The sequence below is a fragment of the Takifugu flavidus genome, chromosome 5 (assembly GCF_003711565.1).
Source record: "Takifugu flavidus isolate HTHZ2018 chromosome 5, ASM371156v2, whole genome shotgun sequence".
Taxonomy (NCBI): domain Eukaryota; kingdom Metazoa; phylum Chordata; class Actinopteri; order Tetraodontiformes; family Tetraodontidae; genus Takifugu; species Takifugu flavidus.
In genome coordinates, this window is record NC_079524.1 from 4,847,393 (window position 1) to 4,864,580 (window position 17,188).

General features: G+C 40.8%; 1 protein-coding gene across 8 annotated transcripts; it reads left to right on the top strand.

Annotated features, from left to right (window-relative positions):
• Positions 1–1,832: 1,832 nt before the first annotated feature.
• Positions 1,833–13,133, top strand: lhx6b (LIM homeobox 6b). Of its 8 annotated transcripts, XM_057033840.1 has the most exons (9): positions 1,879–1,925; positions 2,089–2,146; positions 9,013–9,144; positions 9,336–9,457; positions 10,345–10,565; positions 10,829–10,929; positions 11,014–11,109; positions 11,968–12,139; positions 12,454–13,133. In XM_057033840.1, exons 3-9 carry the CDS (start codon positions 9,115–9,117, stop codon positions 12,534–12,536), a joined length of 825 nt encoding a protein of 274 aa, XP_056889820.1. In that variant the 5' UTR covers positions 1,879–1,925; positions 2,089–2,146; positions 9,013–9,114; the 3' UTR covers positions 12,537–13,133. The 8 variants fall into 8 exon arrangements, with proteins under 8 accessions (XP_056889822.1, XP_056889820.1, XP_056889818.1 ...); XM_057033842.1 differs by lacking the exon at positions 2,089–2,146 and having other exon boundaries at positions 1,833–1,925; XM_057033838.1 differs by lacking the exon at positions 1,879–1,925 and having other exon boundaries at positions 2,007–2,146.
• The last annotated feature ends 4,055 nt before the right edge of the window (positions 13,134–17,188 follow it).

A 17,188-nucleotide genomic window follows, 5' to 3' on the forward strand; every position in this document is an offset into this window, starting at 1 on the left:
CTTCCTGGAAATGAACATGTTCTTTTCATCACATTGCCCTTCAGGTGAGTGTTACGGCACAAAACCATGTAATAAACAGTGATTTCTCAATAAAATAAATACATTTGAAAAATGCATTTTAAGCTGAAAGTCATTTTAATCTCACATACTTTACATGAAAATGTAAAATACTCAAGAATTTAACAAATATACACCAACACTTGATGGCAGATGGAGGAGTGGATGAAGATCAGATACATATTTTCACATAAAATTAATTTCAAAGTCAGCCCCACATGGAATTCAAACAGAAGCGGCTTCAGCACGATCACCAGCAGGATTAATCTGTGCAAACACGACCAACCATACATCTGCTCTCTTTATGAAAGGGTTTGATTCTCTTCTTTGTCAGTGTTACAATGAATGCTATAAAAGAAGGAGGCATCAGAAAACCATTATCACATCATTATTTCCTGGCCTAAAAGTGCCTAAATATCACTGTAAAAGTCATGTTGCTGGTTGCTGTTCTGTTTTTGCGGCAGAGTGAGCTTGCTGTTTCCTAAAGCGTTCTTGTTAATTGAGATCAGATGCTTCTCGGAGTGAAACCTGGACCAGGAGTAACCTGGAAGCATTTATTTTACAGAGACGGTGTTTAGTTAAGCTGCGCTCCCGCTCTAAACGAGCCTCGATCCAGCTCTGGTGATGAATATGATTGGTGAAAGCACCGAAGGCTGGTTCCTGACTTCTTCCTTCCCTTGGATCGGGTTGCAGATTAGCACACTTCTTTTCAGTTGTGGAGCTAGAGAAAGAAACTGACAGAGCAGTGAGGGGCGCACTGGCCAGGGCATCGTGCATTAAGTCAGATGCGATTTCCGACCGAGTGATGCGGCGGGAGGTCTTTAAGAAACCCAGCAGGTCTCATTTGGTAATCCTTTCTGAAGAAAGTAACTGCTAATTCTATAGGAGGAAGGAGGGCCCGTGGTCGACTCAAATTCTGTCCCAGTTATAAAGAAAAGAAAAAGTACTTTAAAACAGTAGAAATATTAAAAATCCTGTAAACTAGCATATGGGAGTAAGGATCCTAATTCTTAAGGCTGTGTTGTTAAACAAAGCTTTAATAGCCACACACAGATAAATTGGAGTGAAACGCGACCCCAGGCCCTATAAAGGCAGACAAAATCGTTATCAATACCTCAGTTCTGGAAAGTCAAAAAGCAGAATCTACAAGAAGGAAACTATTCCTACTATAATATCACTGCCTGTCTGGAATATACAACCAATAAATCAATCCTATATCATGTTAACGTTGCATGTAGATGTCTTCAGTCCATTTTCAGGTTCACTAAGTTTTATTTGCACATGGTGGCCTGCCATCAGTTATTTTCTTGGTCTACCTATTGGTCTACCGTTTAGTGTCCTCAGCGTATTTTTTAAATGCTGCAAATGAACAGAGATGTGTGGGAGGGGACTGATCCTGGCCCATTCATCAGCTGTCAGAGCGCTGGCACAGTTCAGGAAAGAAAAACAAAGCCCGCTCAATGTAATGAAGTCGCACGTTTTGTTTTCATGGCTTAAAGTGCTCGTGGAGTCTGGCCTTCTGAAGTTAAGAGCGTATGAGATTTTAACAACAGGATGCAGTCATGGGCAATTATCCATCAATGTCTTCAAAATGGGAAATCCACAATTATAAAATGTTCCTTTTGAAAATTCTTGTCGATTTCTTCTCTTTCTCACTTCCCGAATGATCAAAGGATTTTCCATGAAATCAAGTAGTTCTGGTGGAATTCCAAGCTGCAGATCATTTTGCCAGAGCACCCCTTTGACACTCCCCCAGCCGATTGGCATGAGAGCGTGTCTTAAACCAGCCACCTTGCCCTGACACAGCTGAACTGATCAACAGGGTCAACAGCCTTTCAGGATATTGAAGTTGGCATCAAATTAAACAGGTAATCTCACCACTGAGGCTATTTAAAGTGACACTTTAAACACTTGAACTTAGAGTTGACCTGCCAGGGGAGATAGTGTCAGAGGACGCCGGCTGAAATGACCTACAGGGTTTTCTATGATTAGGGATCCCACTCACCTCTTGATTGCTTTGGGTCACTGCAGGTGAGCCCGAGTGGTCGGAAGGAGGTAATTTTGCTCACAGAGCTGGTTACGTGATTGGGTAAGTAGCTGATCTTTGACACTGACCAAACACATAGATTGTATTCCTTCTCAAATCCTAAAGACAATCAAGTATATTTTAGAGGACCTTTTAAAAAAAAATAAAGTCAACAGAGGTTGGAACATGTCCAATGAAAAGAGTCTCATAAAGAACTAATTTGTGTTCACCCAAAAATTGTATCCTAAATATTCATTGTTTTAGAAGCAAAAAACAAATTCCATTTGCCAAATTTACTGAAAACTGTTTGTTATCCAGTCAGAACAATAGTCTGGCTACTTTGTCTGAAACTACTGTACGATTTGTAATGTGGGAACCTAAAATGACAAGTTGCAGCAACTCGGATTATTAAAATGTCCTCAACTTGTCATTTTTACCTCAGAGTCTGCGTGTTTCCATCGAGGCAGCGTGAAAAATCGCTTTTTGAACGATAGTTCAGAGCAGATTCATCTGAGCATTGGATGGAGAAAATCAAGAGGCATCTATGTTCCTCCGTAGTGTCTGCTTTGGTGTGGTAAAACACGATGCACTTGTGCACTAATTTCACAGCGCTCACCGGCCACTTGAGGGGTCTCAGCTTACATGCAACAGAGTGGAACCAGCGAAAACATCGTCTTTCTTTCCTCTCTCCTTTGGTGGAAGTGATCAGCTGCTTCCTGGCTGTAAATAAGCAGGCATGCTGTAATCCACTTGATAAATATCACAGAGAATACAGCAATCAGCTGAAAGCAATTTGCATGTCTGTGTTGGAGCCAGCGGCTCGTGATTTTCTCCCCTGTCATCTATCATAGACCACACGCTTGGGCCAAAATACACAATACCCCCAAATTGCTGTCATATGGAGAGCAAGCCCCCCAAAAAGCCCCTTCATTTTTCCTTGTCTGTACTTCAAATAAACTTGGATTTGTTAAATAATTCGAAGGGTTTTTTTTTTTTCCTGTTAGGCGCAACATTTCACAGAGAGGTGGTGTAATGTGCTATTTCCTTTTGTTAAAAGTTCGGGGCTATGATCGGATTGTTGTTTATTTTGATCCAAATGCAGCGCTCTGAAAGGCTAAACACCCGTGGAGTTTTTATGCATCTCGGTGTTTCTGCAAGGTCCATGTGAATGCTCAGGAGTGCGTTTATGCACATGCATCCCAATGAGCACAGCTGTTGTTGTTGGAAATCCAGGCTTGAGGGGGGACTTGAACATTTGGTGGTCACTTGTCTGCAAAACAATATAGATGTGAGTAACCTCTGGCTGCAGTTTTGGCCTGTAAATATTTTTCAGGTTGTGCTCTTACTCTGACCTGATAATCTTTCAGCTGAAACACCTCGTGGCACTCACATGGAACTACGGTGGCAGTAGTTCTACAGAAACAAGATAAGGCCTCAGTGTTGCGTTTAGGGCTCCCTCCGCCCTTCTCTAAACATTTTCTCTCAGCCAACATGCCAAGCAGGACATCAGTCATCCCTGGAACTCTGCTTTGTGCTGGATGTACGTATGTAGCACTGAAAGAAAGCGGTATGTGTCACGCAGAGTGTGTTTTGTGTGCCCCTCGCTCCAAAGAATCTACAAAAAAAGTAAGAATTGGCCAAAAACAGGAACTGCAGGAGAGGAAAAAATGAAATAGCATAAACATGGCTAAGTACAATGAGGGGCTGTGTAGAACTATTTTTTTAAATGAGGCAACAGGTCGTACATTAGTGCTTCACTGTAATAATAATAATAATAATAATAATAATAATGTTAAAATCCATATGCAGGCACAATAGAATTAGACACATGTAACCACAGGATCACTTCCGAGCACCTTATTAACATCTCTGATGACGACCAGCCATTGTTCAGACATTCTTAACGCAGTTATTTCCTCACATTTAGCACCAAATTCCACCCTCATGTGAACCTTAAAGCAGCTCTACCATTAACCGCAATGCACGTCATGCATTGTTGACATGCAGGCATCAAACTGTCCACTGGGGCTTGTTGGATGTCTAATGGCTTTAGCATGTGCTAAAGTTTGTTTTATGCTGATCCCTTATTGTCTTTGTGGGTCACAGCTGAAGGAAGGACACTTCCCTAGCACACGGACGTGGGGTATTCACAGTCAAAGCAGGATGCAACAGGTGACTGGACCTCAGGTATTGTCAGAAGGTCGTTGTATTTTATGTTGCCAGCTCTTTGAAGAGGAAATAGTGTTGAGATGAGGTGTACAAACACCGATGGAACATTGCTGGAATCCTGTTTAATGGCGGGTTATTTACAGCATGGATTAGACCCTTATACCTTTTTTTTAAATGAGGGAGCCTATGAAAATTAGAATTGTCTCCGACCTCTTTATACAGTTGGTGCTGTCTGACCTGTATCATTTAGAGACGAATATTTGGTGAATTGCAGAAACAAGACTGAGGACCTTGTTCATGATTTTGATTTCTCACTTTTGTCTATCTAAAATGGTAAAAAGAAAATATATAGATAAAATAGCCACGATTGGACCCCTAAGATACTCGTTAAAAAATGCCACCCACCACATTGTTGTTGTTGACAATAAAAAAAGCAAATAAATGATATTGGAGTGACTATTTTGGAGCTTGAAAACAGCTAAATTCCTTAAATTCCTGTCTGTAGTACACTCTGTTGGATGTTGGTAGAGCTTGAAATATTTTCCTGCAGAAAAAGAGAAATAACTGTGATGCAGATCATATTTAAGATTGTATATACTAAGTATATCTTTGTATAAACTTGGCTAGATTAGCAAAGTTAACAGGCAAAGAGCTTCTTTGGAACATTGAACCAGTCGGGCCTGCCAGGAGAAAAGAGAGTTTAAACAATGAGCATATTTCCATTGACAATAAAAGATCTGATATTTTTCATGGGACTCCATCTGCCACCTCCAACAATTCCAGTTGTGGTTTAATACAGGGGGAAATAAAGGAGAGGTGTGTCTCTCTGGAAGAAGCAATAGGAGAAAAGAAAGCAAAGTGTATTTCTAAATAATTCAATAAAGTTGTGTCACTGGAATTATTGTATACCCATATATATGGAAAATGTGTCCAGATCCACAACAACACAACAAAATATAGCAGAAATATAATAGGTCAACCCGAATATTTTCACAAGTCAGTGTGGATAAATATTTAGAACATAAAATCATAACCAGTTGTTAAGAAAGGTTAATTACAGCACTCACAACACTGGCTTTGAATCAGGTAGTCAGTCTGTCGTGGAGACTAAATGGGTAAAATGGAAGTCTTTTTTTTTTTTTTTTTTTTTATTTTTTACTTTCATGCTTAAATTGCATTAAAAAAATCTCAGTTTCGATCTACAAGTTTCAGTTTTTGCCCATAAAGGTTTCAGTTAATATGGACATTCTTATGGACGGAGTAATACTTTTTAAATGCAACGTTTGAGCCCATTTGCAAAAAAAGTAAATGCAGGATTAAAAGACAAGGTACAACATGATCAACAGAAATGGAAAATGAGAATTTTTTTTTTTTCCCCAGTCACCTTCTTGTCAATAAACTGGACAACACGTCCAAAGTGTTTCTCATTCATAGTGTTTCTAAAAGCCTTTTGACATTTCTGGACCAGTCCCACACTGGTCAAACACCCTTCACTCTTTTCACCAACAGACAATGATAATGGAGGTAAAATGGTACTTTTCTCCTGGGACTCCTCCCACATCTTGACCAGTACACTTCCAGCTGACCCTGCTCCATCTGGTAATTACAGTTAATGCTCACAAGTGTGTAATGTAAAGAGACCAGAACAATGTCATTCTGCTTTTAGAGGTGTTTTTTAACAGATCAATAATAGTTAGAGGAGCATTGATTTAACGGAAGCCTTCACTACATATCATTTCCACACCCCTCTTAGCCAAACCTAAAGATTTTCCACTCAACTCTTGAATGTGTGGGACACTACAGTGACACACTAGAGTGATAATTTTTGTTCTTCAAAGTCTGGAAGGAAGTCACGACTGAGTTGGTGCTCAGTGTCACACACAGTCCCTCTCTTGGCATAACGGGAATGCCTGGACTGGTGTGATAATGAAGAAAACACGTGGAGTCTTTATGAGACAGGATGGAGCTTTGACACCTCTGGGGGAAGAAGACCACAACGTGCAGTTCCCCCTTATGCCACTAGATGGCAAGTGCCTTTTGTAATGCGTGACAGATAAAAACAAGTGTTTACTTTGGTCATCTGTGGACTTCAACTTTACAGGGAGGGTTTTTTCCTCACCTCCTACTCCTTTAAAACAACATTGTACAGTGGGACAGTAAAAGAAGGAGTGGATTCTGAGAATAACATAGTCAACAGGGCAACCAACATGTTGTGGGGTGGGGCTTTTCACTTGAAATAAAGAGGTATTTAATTTGAAACAAAATGCCACTTTATTAAAATTAGGAACACATTTTTAAAGCACGGTGTCCCACTCCCTCCACCAACCCCCTCCGTGAATTCTGGATTCCAAATTTATTTTCAGGATTTGCAGATTAATCTATTTTGAGCTGAAATTTATGGTCAGCAATTGTTTTTATGGAATTCTGAATTTAATGTAAAACATTTTGAATAGTTCTCAGAATTCATAATTTTTTTATTCACACACACACAAAAAAAATTGAATAAGTCCACCCAGCAGCATTAACAAGAATATACTTCTGTCAAGTAAACCTGACTGTTTAGCACAACCTCAATTGCTTAATGATATCGTTTAAATTGGGATGCAGTGAACTGCTATGTTACACATCTTTCTTCTTTTGCCTCTTCCATATTTCACCATCATTGCTTTGTCTTTAACATAAATGTTATGCATCCAGACAGGATTCCACAATCCTTTTAAAGAGCAACACAATCATCCAGTTTATGTTTGATTTAGATTTCAATTTCCATTTTGAAGTTGTCACACTCCATTTGTGAGCCAGCACAGCATCATTGTCCAAGTTGTCAGGGTGATCTTTGATAAATTGTGGTCAATTACCTTTATTTATAATGTCAAATTATACATTGAGATGGCGTGTAATGTTAGGGGGTAATTCCTGGACCTGGTCCTCTCTCTGTGGAATTAGCATATTTAACCCTTCATAAAAACTTGCACATTAGCTTGATTTGATTGCCCCATTTGTGTGTGTGTGTGTGTGTGTGTGGTGTGTGTGTGTGTGTGTGTGTGTGTGTGTGTGTGTGTGTGTGTGTGTGTGTGTTTATGTTTAGTTTTGACAGACCAAAACCTTTTGGAACGCTGTGATTTATTGATTGACAGGTGATTCTGTCAAAGGCGACAGGACCCAAACTTGGATCCTTATCGGTCCAGCCAACAAGTGGTTTCACTAAAAGGGGTCGTCAAGCTGGGAGTTTCCAGACTTTTTGGGGGGGTCTTGTTCTTAATGAGTTGGTAGAGCAGAGAGGTGGCTCTGCTGGGCCGATGCATCACATCCTGCCTGACTGAACTGGAGGAAAGAGGCGCTCGATATCTTTCCGGCGCAGGGGTCCCGATTTGCTGTTATCCAGAAAAGTTCATTCATTCGGATTAATTTTTGCCTTAAAGAAAGCGAGGGGTAGAGTTTTTGGGGTTTTTTTTGTTCTTCTTGTTGTTGCCTGTTTTTCTTTCTTTTTTCTTTTTTTAAGACGCGTCCATTCGATTTATTCGAGGTATTTTGTTATGGTTTCGCTTCTTCTGGGAAGTTTTCCATCTTGCGTATTTTTTGGTTCCAACATTTCATCCCATCTTATTTTTCTGTCTCCAATATTTATACCGTGGCAGTAATTAACAGAATCTCGCACCCCCGTTCATTTTGACAGAATGAAGGACAACACGGACTCCGGATTGCCACCCAAGCGCAGGTTTTTTGGCAGTTTATGAATGCAGCTCCAATCATCCAGGGAGCCTCAAGTATTTAAACGGCGGTCCATCATGTGAACGAGACAATCAAGCTCCTTTATGTCTCAAGATCAGCTGCACTTTCTGCACATTGTCTGTTTTGAATAGACCGATCTCAAATTGAGCCTCTTCACTTTTGAGATTTTTCGATTTTCCATTATGCGGCATTTGGAATTAAGACTTCCCTCATTCTCCCCCCGTATCTGCGTGGCTCGGTTAGTTTTTTGATTGCCAGATGACATTGACACTCGGGTTGCCACTTATCAGGCGCGGCATTTCAATCCGGCGCTAATTGCAGTCGCAGCCTATAGCGCCAAACCTTCAGCTTTCAACGCGTTTTGATTGCAGTGGAACACATCCCCCCATCGAGAAATCGGATCGATCGTGTATAGGTTTTTTCTCCTAATTGCATCAAATTTTCGTTTGTTGTCGGGGTTTAAATGCAGGGGGAACTGTTCTTCGTTGTTTTGGACCGGATATAGTGTGGGCTGCGGCAGAGATGCGTAATGCGCAGAGCAAGCTCGAGCTTCACTCCACATAGACAACGTACGAGACTAGAAAATGGTGAGCCACAAACATCTGGACGAATCTGGTTTGCAACCTTTTGATTTCTTTGTCTTTCGGTGTGCGTGTGTGTCTGTGCGTGTGTTTAGGGCTTCGTGGATTCTTTTTTTATCCCCAGTATCGGAATTAACATCATGGATTTTGCATTTAATCAGAAGGATGGAGGAAAAAGTCACAAAACTCTCTTCATCGGCTGCCTCTAGAACGGTCCGAGGTTATCCAAAGCAACCCGAGAGCTTTACTTAGTCTCATGTTTAAAAGGATGATGCGTTGGACTGTTTTAGTCGATATTTTCTCTTTTTTTCTCTCACAAAATTGCTGAAAGCAAATGTTCTTCCGGCAACAATAGAACTGCTACATTTTAAAAAATGAAAACCGCTTTTCAAAAAAAAATGTTTTTTTTGTGTGTGCTGTATTTATTTGTGTTTAATTTTCTGTCAGTCTAAGTTGGAGGTGAAGAAGGAGGCCGGTGAATCCCCTCCGTCGGAGGCCGCCTGTCTGTGCTCCCCTCCGCCAGCCAAGAACCAGTGCGCCAGCTGCGGGATGGAGATCCAAGACCGGTACCTCCTGAAGGTGAGAAATCTCACAAGTAAAAAAAACAAAAAACAGCGAGTCACATATTATGTGTTGGGACGAATTTAAGAAGCACAATTATTCCTTCAATAATCACTCTTTTTTGTCTTTCTGTTTTTCTTCCTGTTCATTTGTATTTCTAACGCTTCGACGCATCAGTCTGTATTAATTCCTCCTGTTTTCCTGCGCAGGTTAATAACCTGAACTGGCACTTGGGTTGTTTGGAATGTTCAGTCTGCAGAGCGTCTCTACGCCAACACAACAGCTGCTACGTCAAAAACAAAGAAATCTTCTGCAAACTGGATTATTTCAGGTAAAATGAAGGTTTCACTTCGCCGCGCATCGTGTAAACATTTATCAGGGAGCAAATCGGACACGATTAACATCCTTGAACGGCCATTTTTATCATTTTCTCACGCATCCATTTACGTAATCATTTATTTATTTTTAAATGCGTTTATCAAGGAACCAATTAATAACTACCTCACTAATTCAGTGTGTCTAGTTTTTAAAATAGAGTTCGAGTTTGTATTTTTTTTTAAATTGCTGAGCATTAAATAGGTCGCAGAAGATTCAAAACTCATTTAGTTATTTGCATGTTATTTAAATTATTCAAATAATACTTCAGTATAACATATTAAAAATATGTAAGAATTAGGGTTTTTAGCCTTTCATTTAAGAATCTAATAAAACAAAAAATAAAACGTAACTTAGCATAAATTAAATCAAAGAATCATTTATGTTGTATTTTAAACAGTTTTGTTTATTGGACATTTTAAAAAAAGAATTTATTCCTGACGAAGGCTGAGCATTGTTGAAGAAACGTATTGGCCACAAGCATCTTTATTTTTACAGGGCTTCTTATCTGCTGATGCGTATCACAGCAAACTATTTTAAGGGACAAAATTGGCTTTGCCACCTTTTGATAATGGGTGTCAATGCAGCGTGGAACTTTAGGTCTGTGTGATCACTGACAGGAGGCCTCACAAAGATCTAATCTCTGTTTATTGATGAAAAAACTGTTTTAAGGTCACAACCTGCCATCAAAACAGTTTTACATCTTTTTTCCTAGGATCAAACAATTCTAATAATTTACCATGTGCAAATTTGTGTATGTAATACCGTCACAAAAAGATGATTGTGTGTTAAAACATGGCATAAAATTTAGTTAAGCTTCATCTCATATCTTCATCCTCACAGTAGGTTTGGTACAAAGTGTGCCCAGTGTGGCAGGCAGGTGTACGCCAGTGACTGGGTGCGGCGGGCTCGGGGCAGCGTGTACCACCTGGCCTGCTTCGCCTGCTTCTCCTGTAAGAGGCAGCTGTCCACCGGGGAGGAGTTCGGCCTGGTGGAGGGCAGGGTGCTCTGCCGGAGCCACTATGACATCATGCTAGACAACCTCCGCAGGGCTGCAGAAAATGGTAAAAAACATGGAATCTTGCATTTGATTTGTATCTATCTATCTATCTATCTATCTATCTATCTATCTATCTATCTATCTATCTATCTATCTATCTATCCATCCATCCATCATCCATCCATCCATCCATCATCCATCCATCCATCCATCCATCCATCCATCCATCCATCCATCCATCCATCCATCCATCCATCCATCCATCCACCAATGACATCCTGTATGAAGTGTTAGGATGTGGTTTGACCTGAGTGTGTGTGTTGGAAGGCACTGGGCTGACCCTGGAAGGTGCTCTTCCCTCTGACCAGGACTGTCAGCCAAAGCCGGCCAAGAGGGCGCGGACGTCGTTCACTGCCGAGCAGCTGCAGGTAGACTCGGCTCTGGCCCTCACGTGCGCGCTGCACTCTGTCCTGGGGGTTGGTGTTGTTTGACCTGTGTGTGTGCCTGTGCAGGTGATGCAGTCCCAGTTTGCTCAGGACAACAACCCTGACGCTCAGACGCTGCAGAAACTGGCAGAGATGACGGGGCTGAGCCGCCGAGTCATACAGGTGGGGAGAGACCGGGACCTTCGGCACATGTTCGTGAACGTTTGCTTAAGCAGGCGTTTTTCACACAGGTTTCTGGGCTGGTTCAGTCACTGGTCGTATTTATCGGGGATTAGTCTCACTGCTTTTGTTTCCGTGATTTCCGAAGCCATAAAATATCAACCCTTGAAAAGTCTTTTCATCTAAAAGAGAGATGAGCTTTAAATTAACATCTGTCTTTTGGATTTAGGGAGGGGCTCCCCAGGCAGGACACTCCATGTGTGTACAATTATTATATTATACATTTAAAGTCTATAATTAAACAATGACCAGTAAAAAAGCTTTGAGGATCCAGCAGGCATGCACACAGAGCTCTCTGCCAAAGTTCCTATACTATAATTACCAGCATAGGGAACCATCCACCTTGGTTATAACCACTTTGGCTGAGGTAGCGTCATGGTCTCGTGGAATGAACGAGCAAGTTTTTTCAAAAAAAAAAATAAAAAAAGGAATTCACTGCGTGAATAATGTTTGAAATCGACACATGTTGAGCAGATGCATCATGAGATCTCGAAACAAGATTTAGGCTTTTGGTGATTAACTCTTCATACCTGTGGCTCAAAACTAGCATACTTCTCTCTGCGGTTAATGCACAAACATCAGCTCCAGATCGTCTGTCGAGGCAACAAACGTCTATTTTTGCTTTCACCGTTGCAGATATTCATAGCAGTTTTTGTCCTGGACACAAAAGGGTGGACAAAAAATGACAGACAAAATCAGGCTGCGCCACACTAGGATTATCTATCTACTGTCTCTGTCTCTCTCTCTTACACACACACACACACACTGCTGGATGATCACATCATGTGTAAAATTTTCCAGGTCTGGTTTCAGAACTGCCGCGCACGACACAAAAAGCAGCCGCCCCAGAACAGCTTCTCCCAGAGCGCTCCGCTGTCCAGGATGCCGACATCGCTGCCAGACGATATCCCCTACTCGCCCTTCAGCGGTCTGGACCAGCCGCACCTCCTGGCCCTGCACGGATACCTGGACAGTGAGTGTCAGACGTCTGACCCACACAGAATATTATTTGTAGAAACCCTACCATGAACACATCAGTTACACCCCAGAGATTTTCCTCAGCTACCTTCAAACACAAGAGCCCACCGGGACCACACACCTAAGGTGCCCGTAGGTCACGGACAAAATAAAATAAAATGTCTCCTTTAAAGTATTCCTGAGGTGTTTTTCTTCATCTGAGTTGTGTCAGACAGTTTGAGTCGATGCAAATATCAATTTCACCACCACAACTGCATCCAGAACGTCTTTATGCGCAGTAATTTGATGTTGCTTCTCTCCTCCGTGCAGCGCATCCCTTCTCCGTCCTGGCCGCGCAGAGCCAGTTGACCCATCCGTCCATCTCGTTGCCGCAGCTGCCAATCAGCCGCTGACCTCTGCTGTATGATTTCCATGGCGTCTGGACTCCAGGAGTTCAATCCCCCACCACAGCAGGGACTTTTCCCCCCATTTTCAGTATCTGGTTGTTTGTTAAAAGACAGCTGAGCTGAAGTTCTGAAGGAACTGGACTGTGTCCATTGGATATCCCACCACTGGGCCACGGGGGGAGTTTTTCTGTTGTTGGGCAGTGAAGATGGACACTTTTACTCTTCATTTTTCCAATAGCATATGAGGCATTTCATCAGAGGGGGAATCATGCTCACCTTTTGATATTGCCACAATACCAACACAGAACAAGGAAAAGAGGGAGCGTTGCCGCGGTAAAACATTAAAAACCTCAGCATATTTCTTACATTGGTGACGCACGTTTGCAGCCATACTGTCCTTCATGGTTCTATCTGAAAAGTCTTATTTATTGACAGTGAAACTTTCCATTTAAAAAAAAAAGCACTTTTAACTGTTTTTTTGTCAAATGCTTGCAGTGATTGTACAGCGTAAATACTGTTATGAGGTTCTAAAATGTATCAGAGCTGTGATGACAATGGTTTGTTGTTTTGGTTGTTTCAATAAATCAGAATCTGGTTGGTTCAGTTGTGCAGAGGTGTGTGCGCCCGCAACACATTTTCAAAGGGATGTTGGGACAGAAACGTGTAGAACATTAACACAGGTGATTATTTTTAGACTACGAGTGGCTGTCAGAGGCCAAGTAGCTGTTATGGCGGGGTTCTACTCTGCTCCAAACCTGCACATTATCTCCAATTTACACTCCACAGGAAATGTGATCAGTTATACGGTGAAAACGATTCAGCGTGGACATTGATTTGGCACTTTGTTAGCTTTTGTGAGGCCTTTTGACACAAATTATCTCCACTTCTGACTGACGACACTTAAGAGTCTGGGATGGAAAGAACGGAGGTGACTGTGAGTCAAAGAATACCACTGGATCTGGATTTTCCAAACTGGATTGATTTTTTTTTTTTTCAACCATTGTAACAAAATAACTCCCCCAATTTTCCACCGAGTGCAGTCATTTATTTTTAGACTACGGTGAAAGTGTCATGTGTGAAACATGACTGCTTCCTCAGTTTTGTTAATGCTGCTGCAGCGATTTGACATTTTAATGCCAATTCTAGCACATTTTGGAATGCTTTGCTAAAAATTGATCACAGCCAGGGTAACAAACAAGCAATGAGCCTGTAAAATGTCAAGACAAGCTGACAAATTACTTTACTTTCTTGAAAATGTGTCGTCTGAAAGCAAACATGACTGTATGGCAGTGCTGGAAGACTTCAGAAGCTTCAGAAGATCTTATGTTTGGGTTGTCGGTTTCCAGTATCAAAGAAATTGTTCCAAAAATTGAAGAGAAGTAAACTTCTGTATATGAGAGACAGCATACCATGTAAGTAGGAACCGTAGAAGCTTACATTAACTCCTGCGAAATGTCTCGGCAGCATATAATAATAACTGCTTCAATCTTTTTCTTTCTCATATAAATATTTGTACACAGTTTACAGCAGCTATTTATGGGTTCCCATGAATATGTGTATGTTGCGTCATTCTGCTGCAGCTAATCTGTCCAGTCAAACAGTCTAATTTTGGTCTTTAGTCTATTTCTTTTGCTTTGAAAATGTAAATAGAAAGGTTCAATTATTTAAAAAAAAAAACCATCTATCTTCTTGTGGTTAAGAAAAACTAAAACCCAAGCTAACAAATGTTGATAGCTGTTTTTCCTTCATGATTCAAATGCTCATTTTTTTTTATTATGAATTGAACTGTGTTGTATACCAGCAGTATTGCTACTATAGTGGGGACATCTTTAGTTTTCTGGCTTATTATATGCAGATATTCAGCTTTGCTGTACACAACTTGGCATATTTTGTTTCAACAATCATCTATAGCCAGAGGGTCGAAGTTCCAAAGGTATTATTGTGACACACAAGTGTGACCTACATGTACATCCTAGTCGATACACTCGAATTAAGGCAGATGCATGGATGTTTTGAGATTAGTACCATGCTGACCCTGCTCTTCTTGGTGTCAGGTATTAATAACAACAGGGGATTTAATGGGGATTCCATAATAACTGTATAAAGAACTGAGTCATGTTAGCAACTGCTGCAGAGGCTGACAAGACAGTCAGATGGCATTATTATGGGATAGCAGAGCCTTAGCTACCAATATAATTGCTTGTCCGATGGCTGCCGTATCATAAGATGCACCTAAGCATTGTGATATACTGCTGTATAACATTTGACGCTAACTGCATTAGCTTTAGGTGTGCCTGTGTTCTTCCTAGCTACATTATTATACTGTCCTGGCAGGAGTTGATCCCACTGAATAAAGATTCGAATCAAGCGTGTCTGGTGTCAGCACAGTGGTGGTTATGGTATGTGTCGTCAGTCAGATGTTTATGGTATTTTAGGGAGCGTTCTGCAAACCGTACCTGAGACGTTGGGGTTATCAGGGAACAGTTCAAAAAAGTAAGTTCACTGATTTTTTCATAAATTTAACTTTGCTTCCCCTTTTCCACCCACACGCACACACAGTCACTTCCACTTGATTCACTCCGGGAAGAAGCCTATTGAAGAAAACAACGGGCCCTCCTTGTGAAATCTAAGAATGAGAGCTGTCTCCGTGCAGAGCAGCGAGATGATTATCAGGCTGACACAGTTTGGGCCACCTGCCAGCACTATACGCTGTAAAAACTCACATTTCTTCTAAAGTCGCTCAGCTCTACGAGCTCTTTAGGCAGCATTTAGCCATGTCTCTCCCCGTGCACAAGCGTCCCACGAGCATTTAAGCTGTCTCGTTTTGTCATCATGTCGTGCGTCTGCATCGATGATTGGCAGCTTCAAGTGGTTGCAGATGAAAGCGGGCCCCCGCGCTAATGAATAGGCCCCTGATTGCAGAGCTGCTCGCTCTCTGAATTACAGCATCGCCCGCCTAATGAGCAGATACACTGCACTGCCCCTCGTCTCAGTGTATTCACATTTCCCTGCTTCACGCTGATGAGCTCTCCTCTTCACAACAGTTATCAAAACCTCTGAGGAAGATTGAAACATGAGCCATCTTTATCCTCCTCTTCCTCCTCCAGCATATTTATGATCCTGCCACATGCTGGCAGGATCTTCTATTGTTTTACTGCTTCATTTTCTGAATGTTATCCTGTGCTAACAGAGGCTTCAGTGTAGAAGAATGACTGGTTAGCATTGCTAAATTAAGATAATAATAACTGGTTTACATTTGTATGTAAGGTCCTTCAAACTGATGTGGATTAGGTGATAAGACTATATTATAATTAATATTAGTTTAAAAAAAAAAAACCTCCTAATGAAGGAAACAACATCCTGGGATGATGTTTCAAACTAATTTCCAAAATATTCTAAACATATGGCAATTTGCCTTTGGCATAATAACAGTTATTAGGAAGTAATTTGTGACATCATTTAGGTTTTTACATTTCTATGCCATGAAAATAATATAAACTAGCAGACTAATTGGTGTTATGTAATACTAACCCAATGTTGTTTATCTGTCATATTTTTTTTTAATTTGAATGCGCATCCTGGGGTGTTTAAAATAATAGTTACATTCAAAATGATATTTGCCGGTATTAAATTGCAGGATATGCTGACAAATAATGCTGTTTTTAGTGACCTGAAAAGACTGTTTGTACATTCCTTTGTTGCTATTGTTCTTTTTGATATTATGTTAAATCTCAGATTAATTTACTTTTATGTTAAATAGTATCCAAGGGGGAAAGAAAGATTATGCTTTGTGCTTGAGCACAGTTGTTTTGATCTGTAAACATTCCAGGCTTCAGTCTAAATGCAGACCGGCAATAATGTTGATTAGCTCTTTGGTGACACAGCTAACTATCAGAGTTCTTCTTAGACTAAATTTGATGTCCGCAACTCAACAATTTGAGGTCTGAGAGCTGTACGGCTTTAACAAACAGCACTGTCAGCATCCACATGATACCAGTGGGCATTTTGGGGTGGATTTTACTTGAGAAGGCAAAAAGGACCACAGTGGATTTACTTGGTGGCTCCGCGTGTTTTGTTTGAGCATGAGCGTTGCACAAGACTCCTACTTAGTCTGTCTATAAAAGATCTACATGGCTGGATTCAGTAAAACATTTCCAAACAAAGCAAAGAAAACAAATTCATGCAACAGAAATTCTGAGAAATGGATGCTTTTTCTTTTGTGTGAACATACAAATGATACAGTAGCAGGACAGTTGTGTTGAAAGCAAAAAAAAAAGGGCTTGAGCCCATGATTCATTTAATCAAGACTGACAACCCAAAGTGCACCATGCTACACTACACTACACTAGAGCTCTCCATTCTGATACAAGAAGCAGAGATTTAAATGACACCTTGAGGCTTATTCCTCAGGTAGAGGAGCAGCCATCTCACAGAGACACACAGATTATAATGAAGACTGACACATTAAATACCTCGTTTAAAATTGTTATTCTCTGTCATAGTGGGAGCTAAATAAATAAATACGTTTTCTTAGTTCTGTCTCTAGAAACGTCGTTTATTTTTTAAATAATGGGTCAAACACTGTAATGACTAATAATTTTAGGAGGTAAATTCGGTACAGACATAACAAGAAACCGGGGTCTGTACAGCTGCTATCA

Excerpts from the sequence above, each read along its gene's own strand:
- lhx6b (XM_057033834.1), top strand. The coding sequence starts at position 8,731 with ATGGAGGAAAAAGTCACAAAACTCTCTTCATCGGCTGCCTCTAGAACG. Across the intron at positions 8,779-9,012 it reads CATCGGCTGCCTCTAGAACG|TCTAAGTTGGAGGTGAAGAA; the intron begins GTCCGAGGTTAT and ends ATTTTCTGTCAG. Across the intron at positions 11,110-11,967 it reads TGAGCCGCCGAGTCATACAG|GTCTGGTTTCAGAACTGCCG; the intron begins GTGGGGAGAGAC and ends AAAATTTTCCAG.